The 12,718-nt window shown below is 40.0% G+C and overlaps 4 protein-coding genes across 8 annotated transcripts in view; all 4 read right to left on the bottom strand.

Annotated features, from left to right (window-relative positions):
- Positions 1-11,114, bottom strand: part of LOC146472248 (E3 ubiquitin-protein ligase TRIM45-like) — an 88,183-nt gene extending 77,069 nt beyond the window's left edge. The window contains exon 1 of the mRNA XM_085119641.1: positions 7,826-11,114. Coding sequence (XP_084975767.1) covers positions 8,703-11,090 — 2,388 coding nt within the window. The 5' untranslated portion in view covers positions 11,091-11,114 and the 3' untranslated portion in view covers positions 7,826-8,702. The remainder of the gene's footprint in view (positions 1-7,825) is intronic.
- Positions 1-12,718, bottom strand: part of LOC146472238 (E3 ubiquitin-protein ligase TRIM45-like) — a 212,711-nt gene that overhangs the window by 61,531 nt on the left and 138,462 nt on the right. The window lies entirely within an intron of this gene.
- The window catches only part of LOC146472245 (E3 ubiquitin-protein ligase TRIM45-like), a 215,895-nt gene that overhangs the window by 159,942 nt on the left and 43,235 nt on the right, over positions 1-12,718 (bottom strand). The window lies entirely within an intron of this gene.
- The window catches only part of LOC146472246 (E3 ubiquitin-protein ligase TRIM45-like), a 192,502-nt gene that overhangs the window by 147,775 nt on the left and 32,009 nt on the right, over positions 1-12,718 (bottom strand). The window lies entirely within an intron of this gene.

Here is a 12,718-nt window from a genome sequence, read left to right as displayed (position 1 = left end):
GCCCCTAACAAACCACAGACGTTTCCGAATTTCGGAGCCCCTAACAACCCACTGATCCTGACAGCGCTTAAATGAACGTTGAAAAACTCAGAATTTCTGATCCCCCATCACTTAAAACGGAACAAAACCTGCTATTTCACACCAAATTCTAAGGGACTCAGAATTTCTGATCCCCCATCATTAAACAGAATTTCTGATCCCCCCCATCATTTAAAACTGAATAAAACCGGATATTTACACCAAATTGTAAGGGGCTCAGAATTTCTGATCCCCCATCACTAAAAAGTGAACAAAGCCAGCTATTTACACCAAATTCTAAGGGACTCAAAATTCCTGATCCCCCCATCACTTAAAAAACTGAACAAAATCGGCCATTTACACCAACTTATAAGGGACTCAGAATTTCTGATCACCCCATGAGCAAAACTGGCTATTTATACCAGATTCTGAGAATGTGTACTTATTTTCTTCGATCTCTAAACAGCTGCTTTCAACTCTCTACATTGATAAGTTGAAACCTCTCCCATTCAGACTTGTCTTTCACGGATGAGTCAGAAGAGCGGTTGTCTTATTTCACCACCTTCTCTGGATGCTAGTGCACTGAAACGTATTTCCCTTCATTTCTGAAGAAAAAGAAATATAACGTGTTATAAACTTTGTACCATAGTGAAGGGTAACATGGACGAGGACAAATTCTCAAGTCCAGTAACAGGAATAACAAACACAAAACTGCTCAGTATTCAGCGCTAAATTTCCGGTACAATTAATCCATTTCAACCTAGGATTTCATCCAAGTTTTTTGAGCCTGTTTGAAGCTATTTGAAGTATGGCAAACACAACTGGATAACCTTTCCAACTTGAAAAGCAAAATGTACATACGAAAGGAAGCATAGCCCTTTTTTAACCGCGGTCTTGCCTGACCGTTGCCTTAAATGCTACAGAATTTACTAACAGGTACAGAATTTGTGTAACAGGTACGAAAAGGGTGTTCTTTGGAAGACATACCCGGGAGGGCGAAACTCTTATCAAGGCTAAACACGCACATGAGAGTCGTGCAGGCCTGTCAACCCCATTATGCCATGTTGATTGTTAACAGACAGGCCCCGTTTCATGTCGTGAAAGACACACTGTACATGAACTCCGTAAAAACAAAGACGAAAAACGTACTTCTCGCGGTGTATACAGCTTTATACAGTCTCCATAGTGAGCTATATGCTGCAAAACATATGCACAGTTCTACGGAAACACTTATCCGCGAAAACAAATGGCAGCTCATGTACAAAACTTAAGGTTTTAGCCATCATAGAAAACACAGCGTCAAGCTTAGCCCTACCATGGATCGAAATGGCAGCCACCAGATTGGCTAAAACCATGGAGCCAATTGAATGGCAGGGTTTTCGGTCCGAACCATGGGTTTATAATTTGACAAGAGAGCGCGTTTGTTGAAATGATACCGAGAACTCATCTCTATCATTTCTGAAGAATCGGCAACTGAAGAGATCCACAAGATTAGGATCGAAACCGCGGTCTTGCCTGACCATTGCCTTGAATGCTACAGAATTTACTAACGGCCGAAGGACACGAAGCAGCCCCTGGCCAGAGCACGTAATCGAAACACAGGAGGAAAATACTAAGCTCCCGCAACACAAACCTCACAGTTACAGAGCTTAGCGGAGCGACAACAAAACACACAGCCGTAACTTAAGCGGCCTTTAGCCCTCAATTTAACATAGCTTTCAAAGAAGCTACAATGCTAAAGGAAGGATCAAGGGACAAATAACCGTGATAAGAAGCACAACATCTTGCAACGAAAGCAATAGCCGGGCCCGGCAATCTGACAAAAGCTGCAAGATAATGTCTAGTTATTACATGGTTCAAATCCTATCCTTACAGCGATAAAAAGAGAGGCTATACTGTCACTAGACGCACTGAAATGAGCCATACGAAGCCTAAACTAAATGCCACAAACGGCATAAGAACGACAGTCACTAAACAGAAACGTAACAACAAGAGGTCAAAATGACCTTTGAGATCAATTACAACACCGTGATGCGACAGTTAAACACATGGCTTTGTTCAGTGTCTATCGCGCAAATCCTCCTAATCATAGATGGCATTTAATAAGAAGAAAATCCAGCGCTAAAAGAAAATTTACAGGGAGCATTGCTCTCTTCGTAGAGAAAAGGGTGTTCTTTGGAAGACACACCCGTGAGGGCAAAACTCTTATCTAGGCTAAACACGCACATGGGAGTCGTGCAGGCCTGTCAACTCCATTATGCCATGCGAATCTGCACTCAATGCACTCACCGAAATTATAGAGAAAATTTTAAAGTAATCGGGCAACAAAGGAGTCGATGTAATTGCCGTATAATAACCACCTTCAAGAAAAAATGTGTCTGTTAAAGAGCAAAGTGGATTCTGCGAAAAAGAAGGGAGACCTGTGCGAGTGTCCGAAGGCTGCTTGATAAATGGAAATCAACTACATGGCTCGCCATTTATTTCTACTCGCACTTCAGGGTAATCCCTGCGGCCAGACCAAAGCTTTGTCTGATGATACAGCTGACTGTAAACTGAATACTGTTCCTGTCTCCTAAGTATCCTCCTTCGAGAAGAAACGTCTTTTCCAAACGAAGCTAGTGAAAGTAATCCCTTTTACAGTCATTAAGTCACGCCCCTCATCAAACTTTTCACTGTTATCCAGTAAATGAATTTTTATCTGTTTTCGCTCCTCATTCACGACTACTATCTCAACTAGTGAATAACAAAACAGCTTCATCGGAACTAGCAAAATTAGACAAGTAAGGGCTTAAGTCAAAAGGTTCACACTATTTTACGTGAAACGTGAAACGGCAAGGTGGCGTTTGTCGTTTCACGTAAATGCGATGCTAAATCTCTAGCTCATGCGTGGCCAGTTGACTTACTATAACGCATTGCCACGAGTTTGCTCTAATTATGGCAAGTATAAATATATCACTAACCAATGAGCAAGTGCTCTTGTTTGTTTCGTGCGAGCGGAGAACATGTGAGTTGCGAGCCGGCGAGCGAAGGGAGACTGGCGCAAGAGGAAAACTTTCCCTCTCACGGCTGCGCCGCCCGTTCGAAACAAGCAAAAACGTCTGCTCCCTGCTTATAGGCGAAAAGATCAGTCTGGAAAAAACAAAATGTTGTTGACAGTCTTTTCTTTATCTATGCTCCTTTATTGACACTGACAACTGGAAGTCTGAAAACAAGGAAAAATGTCTGCTCCCTGCTATTTTTTACCGGAGCAGGCTATGTTAACAAAACCATTTCAGTTCAAACCTGTGTCATCTTTTGGAAAGAAAGGTCCGTCTGTAGGAATGCTTAACTGTCTTTGGGGGTGGGAGAGTTTAATAACCATCGCATTCAAATGTTTGAATAAAAACTGTTAACTTAAGCCACTCAGGAAAGTTCAATACATGTTGTCTTGGATTTCTAGGAGTGGCCGAAGGAATATATATGCTTTTTTTACGTTTCGATCATTGTATTGTATATTCATGTGTGTAAATCGATTTGTTGAAAAAATACAGCTAAAACAGATAAAGAAATTACAAATCGTGTGATCACTTCGTTAAAAAGCTGATATGTAGAGTCTTCCCACTATTTGCAACATTGAAGCCAACTTTTATGAGTTTCATAAATTAAGTGCTAATTTATGTTTTGAACTTCTTACCAGTAATGTTTTAATAGACACTTGAGTGCGGCATTTGCGAGACGCAAGAAAAGTTAATTTTCTCCGTACAAGGCTGGAAAACAATTTTACTTATACTTGCGTATTACTTTTGCGGCTCACAGGCTATCCTTAAGCATTCTGTGACGATAAAAAGAGCCCCTTCTGGATGCAGGATAACTAAAGAGCACATTGTATCCCCTACCCCACCCCAACTTAATAGTCCCCCCCCCCCCCCCCCAAGGTGGGAAAACCTCTTCGCATTTATATCACGAGTTTGCTGTAAATGATCAAACAATTATAAATTATAAATATCGGAAGCCACCACATATCAAACTCACTTCCCACAAAAGAGGACATTTGCCTTGGGTGATTGTTACATAAAGTAAATTGCCACTGCGCCTGCGTCCTGTTCTCAACATCACGGACCGACCAAAGCAGATGTCACCTCCTCCATAACAATTTTTGGATGATTTCTACGAGATTGGCGCTATGAATGTTAGTAAAGTGGCAAAATAACCAAAAATAGAGAAGAATTTGTATGAAGCCGGTGAACTCATTAGGGATTGTGCAATAATTATCTGGAGGGGGGGAGGGGTTCTAAGATTAATAGGGGGAGGGGGCTGAAGTTAAACCAAAGCGCAGGGTGGGGGGGGGGGGTAAGATGTAATTTCTTAAACATTTGTAGGGGGGGTTAGAAGTTAAACTGAGAGGTCTGATCTCAATCCATGGACCCAAGATAATGTATACTGATTACATGTAAGCAAATCAAAATCAATTTTTGGAATCTTTTAAGAAATATTAATATTAACAGCTTCAAAACCTTGTACTAAAAATGAAAAGTTTATCTCAACAATATTAAACATAGATTCAAGAACTTGAGTTAAATCCCGAGTTGGTTTTGAAGCACTTCCGCTTCCCTAACGAAGCATTTACAGGAAAGCAAGTCACTCAGACAAAATTTGTCCGTATGTGATGTAAACAGTAATAATGTCTCTTAATAAAGTCCGTGGTCAATATTGTCAATTTGCGGGATGCCAAATATATCTGGGTTGTATTCCCAGTCAACGGGACTTCCTCCCAGCGATTGGAAGATTATACAAGCCCTTCGCTTTCTATGTTCGGATGCTGTTTTCTTTCGATGTTCGGATTTCTTCCTGTTTTCCTTTTTCTCTCTTGAAACTGATGACTTTGACTTAATAAGATCCAATACTGTAGGTAGCATTATACTTGTCCATTGCTTTATCTAAATTCTCTAACAAATCAGCAATATTTTTTCTGAATACCGGTAGTAATGGAGTGAATCATATCTGAGTTGAATTTGTGGTGACAGGTAAGTCCTGTTTGTAGCTTTCCACTTGTTTTAATCTTTTAATCTTTTCACTCTTATGCTGTATTTCAGCAGCCAGTCTTTTACATCGCACAATATTTGCATTGTCGTGTGGTTTTGGCTTGTAATTCTCTGCAAGCAAATTGCCGAGCATGAAGGTGGTTCATCAGGCGACGATTATGTGGAGCGCAGCTTCCAAGTTTTATTTATTGATGATGCAGACATACCACAAGTAGTGTAAAGGTAAAGAGGGATGTAGGGAGGATTGAAAGTAATCTCCCCTCTAGACGGGGGTGGACAAGAAGTTATTTTAACTTTAATTCAGGGGGGGGGGGGGGGTGCAACTTTATTTTAAGGCCTACTTTGCTAATTTTAGAAACCCCCCACCCCCCCTCCAGATAATTATTGCACAGTCCCTTAAGAAAAGTGCGTTAAGGAGTGAGTTATGAAGGAATTTTACACATGAAACTTAATTTGCCCTAGTATGACATGCCGGGAAAATTAATGGGGTACTTGTTTTCAACAATAAACTACTTATATTTAGTGTAAATCTACTAGTGTTCTGTCACGAATGCCGTTCTCTGATTGGCTACGCTACTCACTATCTATACTGTGATAGATAGATAGATTTTGAAGAAAAACGCCAGTGCCAGATCTTAACGGTCCAAATGTTCTAGCTCAAAGACGCTCGCCCCTCCATCCTCGGAGACCCAGGGGTGGGGCTTACATTTCACGGGGCAAATCTTGGCTGGCGAAGTTTCCCGCTTTTCGCGAGTGAAATCTTCGCCTTGTCCCGACTATCTACCCCTGGGTCTCCGAGGATGACGTTCTTCTCGGGAACTCGGGAAATGTTTGCTATCAAAATTGCCTTGTTTTCTGGTCACAAGAATTACATGAGATAAGTTAGATGTAGAAGATTTGTGCATGCTTGAAAACTGCGTGGAAAGTAAGTGATTAATGTGATAAAGGCAAGCCCACACGCACCGTTCATACACTGGAAAGTAGCGGACCAAACCGCAGTTGAAGACCCCCTGCCGGGGAAATAAGTGAAAATAGGACTAAAGACAACGCCGTAAACATCGTTTATTCACTGGGCAGTAACTGACCAGCCCACGGGTGAACCGGCTCTCCCAGAAAATAAGTGATTCTCATTGGATAAAGACATGGTGGTAATACACTTAGGAAATTATCCTTCTTCCACAACATCTCCTGTATGAGCAAAAGACCGCAGTTTGTATTTATTTACCAACGTTAATTTCAAATGTCTCTGTAAAAGCGTGAATACACCACAGAATAATTGGATCAGTGTCACAACCGATTTCACGGGTGGAATATATACAATACTTTACGGGCCACCAGTTTTCAGTGTACGTTAAGTGCACCGCGTTCTTCCTAACAAAGGTTCTAGGTTTTCACCGAACTTTTGAAACAAAAAAATGAGTCGGTTATTTTGTGGGAATAGGCCCGTACGGTCTTAAAATGGCAAGTTCCGTTTTGTTCCGAATTTTTTCACACATTAATGAAAGCCTCTTTCTGTCAACTGGATTGACTCGGTTTAAGAGATCTCGCCTCACTGCTGTTCCCTTTGTAAAATTTTCGGTGTTTTTATGAGAAGGTGGGCTATCCTGGTTACCGAGCTGAAAAATTTCTCATACCAATGCTCCAGAGCATTTACCGGACGAAGAAAAAATGTCCTGTTAAAGTCTTGATTTCAGTACTAATAAACAATTCAGTACCAAGAACTGCAAATGGATGGCAAAACTTAATACAAACTTATGGCCAATCGATTCATAAAGAGAAATTTTATGTGCCAATCTCAACGGAGAACCATAGAGAATTAAACATTTTCAAGCGCCACCTTTATGATTTTACTGGCCTCGTGGATATTGCGCTGAGCAAAGGCTTGGGGAAAAGTCTCGACATTTCAATCGCGCGAGTGCATAAGGCGGTCAGTGGTGGTATTGACACAGGATGCACGCGTACAGCTAGGACGACCCATCACGCTGTCCGTATCGTGCTCTTTCGTCATACTTAGGTATGAAAAGCTATTTCGTTTTCACAGTAACCTTTAAACACGTGTAAATTCAAAATATCAATCGAAAGAGCCAATCAATACATCCAATTTTACGATTTTCTTTTGCCTCTGGTTGCTTCACAGCTACCGGATGATTTCGACAAACATTCAAAGGAAGAGAAAGTTAAAGTAAAAGAAGCATATCTTTTTCACCTCATTAAAACTGAGCTGAAATTTCCCACATGAACAGAAAACAAAATTGGGCCCACTAACAGGCCAGCCGGGATTCCGGGCTGAAATTAAGAGGCCCTTATTCCTTCTGAAAGACAGAAAAATCAGTAATATAAGTTGAATAGAAGTTAATAGAAGTTGAAGAGACATTAGAAATCACAAAATAAACTGAAATCAAACAGCAATTATCATACTTTTATTTATTAAAATAATCACAAAACAAGTACAGAGAATTATTCAATCACATCCTTTTCACAAAAATCACCAGTTCCATTGATGCAAATTTACAGAATTAAAGTATTTTAGGTTTTAAGATCCTCAAAAACATATCTATAAACAAATTGACAATATATAATTCTAACTTATAAAGACAAAACTAAGAGGCTATACTTATGAGATAATGTGCAATAAATCTCAGCATAAAAAAATGCCTGAATTTAACTTATTTTCATGCCCAGAGCTATGAACTGAGTCATAAAATCCTGTTAGACTTGTTTGTGTATCCTGGTAACCTGACCTTTCGTAAAAACGACGCCGGAGTTGAATCTGTTACGATAAAAACCTTACTGATTTTTATATAAAAATCATGTTATTCTTATGGTAACTAGTTTGCATATACACATGAAAAGTACTGCGGTTTTATCGAGACAAAGTCAACTCCTCGCTTCTACTCAAAGATCAGGCCACTAAGGAAACAACTATAAAATGGACAATTGATGTAACATATTTATCTAATTTAAGCTTAAAGGCTCTTAGAAATAAAAAGATTGAATCATACATTTGTTTGTTTGACTATTGTTTATCATCGGGTCGTTTTTCTCTCAAAAGGTTTTAAACAGCGCAGTACAATAAAGTCATTGAAGAAAGCTAAATATTCAGCTATTACTTACAGTATGAGTAAAAGTGTCTTCGAGCCTTCTACTGAAAAAATTAACTTATTTGCAATGGAAATGCACCCAAGCCTCTTTTAAAACATTACTGGTAAGAACTTCAAAACATAAACTAACACTTAATTAAACCTTAACTTATCGAAATATGAAACAAATTAAAACAGACGTCATTCTCAACAAAATTCCTAATAATTTTAATCTCATTCTACACTAATGATCATTCAGAAATTTCACAACAATCAGGCTTGTGTCACTAGTAACATAGTTATAGTTAAAAAATCACAATTTCAGCTGCCACCAAAGGCCTGCCAACCTCCTTTCTGAATGCCACGTAAGGCTAAAATGAAAACATGCGGGCAAAACTCTCCAATTTTAACCAAATTGCATCAAACAATTGCTAACTTCTATTAATTTTATCTGTTCTAGAGTTTTTTCTCTTTATTTTACAAACATGATTTACACTCCTGAATTACAGTAAAACAGTACCTTTTACCACTCCCAAGACAACACGAGTTCGTCCTTCTTCAGTGGCTGCATATGTAACAGTTTTCATTCAAACATTTGAATGCGGTCGTTATTGAACTCTGACACAACAATTCTACCATTACTTAAATCAGCTACACACGTTGGACTATAAATTTCTCCTTTGTTACTGCCTTCTGTTCCAAACTTGCCAACAAACTTGCCACATGCTTTCAATTCAAAAACTTGTATTCTGTCATTATCCCGATCACACACCATCAGGTGTTTGGATTTAGTCACTGCTAAACAACGGGGAGAATTAAACTCACCATCCCCTCCCCCCTGCTGTCCAAATTTATATAGGTATTTACCCTCGGTACTGAACACTTTAATACAGTGTTCATCTCGGTCTGACACTATGAGATATTCATCACAATGAACACAGTGAACAGGAAGGCTAAAAGAACCAGGCCCACCTATCTTTCTTACAAACTCACCAGCTGTTGAAAAGATCTTAATCAGTTTGTTACCGGTATCAGCAACTACAATATTTCCATTGGCATCTAATGATAAACCCCAAGGATTAGAGAGCTGACTATCAAGGCTTCCTTGCCCACCAAACATACCCATGTACCTACCCTGCCCACTGAAAATCTGGATTCTATGGTTATGATTGTCTGCTATGAAAATATTTCCGTTATTATCAAAGCATATTCCACGAGGGAAGCTAAATTCTCCCAGATTGGAACCATTGCAACCAAAGGATCTTAAGTAATTCCCACCACTGTCAAAGATTTGCACCCTATGGTTCCAACAGTCAGTTACTGCTATCTCATCCGTGTCACTCACTGCCACCCCCCAAGGACCGTTTAACATTCCTATAGACGAACCTTTCTTTCCAAAAGATAGAACAGGTTTGAACTGTAATGGTTTTACTAACATAGCCTGCGAGCAAGCTCCCTGCTCTGGTGAAAAATAGCGAGAGGCACTCGGTGAAGGGGAGTGTCCAACGCTAGTTTTTCCCCGAGCGGAAAGATTCCCGGAGCTGACAGCCTGCTTGCGGGTTTTTACTAGCAAATCATAAGGACTGCCACGAATGTGTTCCCCGTTTACCTTAATAATAATTGAATATCTGCCTCTTTCTTTGAGAGAATAGCTGATCTTATACTGTCCATTCTTGTTATCACTGATTCGCACTTCTGTCCCGCACTCTCGCCCTCGTTGGTCTTGGATCTCCACCGTCACACGGTCACGTTTATTGTAACACTGTCTTCCTTCTACAGTTTTTGTTGTCAAAGTGAATTGCGTTTCACGTCCAGCAAATGTTTCATTCAGTCCTTTGCCTTCAGCTATTGATTGACTTGCTTTCGTTTGACGCAGTATCTTTAAGATACCAATTTCTTCGCTTTTAACAGTGTCTAACAAGTTTTGATTTTGTACGAAAACGAAAACTGGAAGACTTCCAGGGTCATGGACAACTGGCTCGTCTTGAACATGAATTCCCTCAAAGATTGTTTCTGGTGAGGTATTTAGTCCCACAACCTCAATGTTGTTCCTTCGCATTAGCAGTTTGTCAGCTTTTTCTAGCGATGATTCAATCAGCTTTATTTCATTCTCGATCTTGTTCTTTTGTGTTGTTAAACTTTCAAGCAACTTCTTTGTCTGGCTTTTCACCGCTGCGAAAATATTTTGTTTCCTTGCTTCAATGATCGCGAATAAGTCATCTGCAAATTTCTGGACATTTCTTTTCAGGTCTTTGCCTTGTTGTATCAGTTTAGCGTAATCTTCGTCGAGTTGCTTAACAGCGTTCTTCTTTGCTAGTAAGTTCTGTCTCTGTGTTTCCGCAATATTCTTCATTTCAGTCTTTCGTCTTTCAGCTTCGTCTTCTACGTGCTTTAACGTATGACTAGAATGTTTTAGAGTTACACACGCTTGGCAGACGGCCAGTTTACAATTCTCGCAGAAGAACTCAAGCTCTTTTGTCTCGTGCCGTGGTTCTGAACAAAACGCGGGCCGCTTGAGTACATCCTCGTAGTCCTTGTCTTGGAACTCTTTCACCGCCAGAACGCGGTGATCTCTGTTTGTTCGCATCATGTTGTGTCCAATTAGGCACTGTTCACAATAAAACATGCAACACTGGAAACAGTACGAAGCCTCAGAGCTTTTCTTGTCGCAGTTTCCACACGTGACTTGGGTTGTGTTGCATTCTTTAATGGCCAGGACATCAATCATGCCGTTCAGATAAAAGCTAGTCGGAAGATCCTTGAGATCACCGCTTGCAGGCACTCTGCAAAGGGTTTGGCACTTGGGGCATTTGACTGCGTTTCCACCGCCGCTTGTCTCATACCAATGATTTAAACACTCGAAACAGAAACTGTGCAGACAGGATAGCTGTTTGGGATCCGTAAATATGCCTGAACACACAGGACAAGACACTTCTTCGCGGAGATTATAAAACAGCGTTCGGATATCCATGTTGTCTTCAACGAGCAAGGGAGGGTATCGATCAAACACAATTAAGTCTTATTTATGAGACTTTCTATTTTCAGCTTTTCTCGGAATTAGAGAGCAACGAGCCAATCATAGAACGCTGATCTGAGAGGTTTTTTATCCTTCTTGGTCTGTGATTTCTAGGAATCTGCCCCTGGCGAGCCCAGTTTTAATAACATGCCAATCTTGAAAACGACAACGATTGTTTTCTCAGAAACTTAAATCAGCTTAGATTCGAACTTAACCAATCACAAAACTTAAGTTTAGGAGTGTTTTAATGTGACTGTCTTTGACAAGTTTAACATCTGTGACTGTGAAAAACATGTCAGAAATGTTCGAATCAGGTGATTTCTTAGTAGAATAACGCGATGTCTAGGGTGTGTCACGCGATCAGTCTCCTGGCGCGTTACAGCTTTTTTGGGTTTGCTAAATTGCTTAATATACACAGAATTTTTCGTGCCAAGATTGTATTCAGGATTAGTAGGTCAATCTCTTGGAGATTTTTTGACATACACAACTACGAAACAGTTTAAACGTATTCAGTTAAATACCTGGACAAAGTCAAGCAATTGGTGATGAGAGATACACGTCAGGTGATACTTCTTTTGTTCGAAACAGGTGACTTGTTTAAGTCACGCGATAGAACAGTTAAGTCACGCCAATTCTCAGTTATGTCACGCGATCTGTATCACTTCACGCGATTCAGTTTTTTGATCGGTTCACCGAACTAAATTAATTAGTCGTCGTTTTTCTAGCCGATAAACAACTCGCTAAACATTTAGTGCCGCAATCCCAAGTAGTATTGAAAACGTGAATTTCTAAAAGGCGGCTGACTTTAAGTCATCACAGTGGTCAAAATGTTGTGGACTCACGAGGCGCAGCCGAGTGAGTCCACAACAAATTTTGACCAATGTGATGGCGAATATCGTTGTCGATAGGAGTGCAGACAACGCTAAACCACATCCGACTTGTTTTTTACCATAATATCAAGTCAAAGAAAATTTTTGCAATAAAGGCCCGGACGCACTGGGCAAATTTTTGTTTATTTTGCGAAAAAATCTCTCACCAGTTCCCTGAGACAAGTGCGCCCGGTGATTTTTAGATCTACCAAATTTTGTCAAAGCTTACCAAACTTTAAAGACGCCGTCGTCCTGCCTCGGAACAGGACAAATTTTTGTCAGGCGTGAAATCTGACAGATTTGTTAATTTACACGCCTTGATTTGAAGGAAAATGTCAATCAAGAATATTTGATCTCTATTTTTAGTCGGAGTATTTCAAAAAATATAAAAAACTGCAAAAATATAAGGCAGCGTTCATAGAAATGTACACAACGCAGTGAATCGTGCAGGCCTAGTAAGAAAATGCTTGAATCAGTTGGCAAACCAGTTGATTATACCTTTGTTCATCGTAAAAACTGATTGACTTGTATCACTCAGTCTACTCCGCTAATTATGAACACGAATTCTCAGCTTGCCAAAAACACGCAATTTCCTAGCCCCTAAAGGAACATTAATTTTTCAACTCCTGATGCAAAATTGTGGTTTACCTTGACACTATGGAAATTTGTAACAGTTTCAATATCATTTTGAGATGTTAAGCGTTGGAACAGGAA

The sequence above is a fragment of the Pavona decussata genome, unplaced genomic scaffold (genome assembly GCF_977016875.1).
Source record: "Pavona decussata unplaced genomic scaffold, jaPavDecu1.1 SCAFFOLD_100, whole genome shotgun sequence".
Taxonomy (NCBI): domain Eukaryota; kingdom Metazoa; phylum Cnidaria; class Anthozoa; order Scleractinia; family Agariciidae; genus Pavona; species Pavona decussata.
The sequence above is the reverse complement of the archived record's forward strand: the minus strand, read 5'-3'. Positions and strand labels throughout refer to the sequence as shown.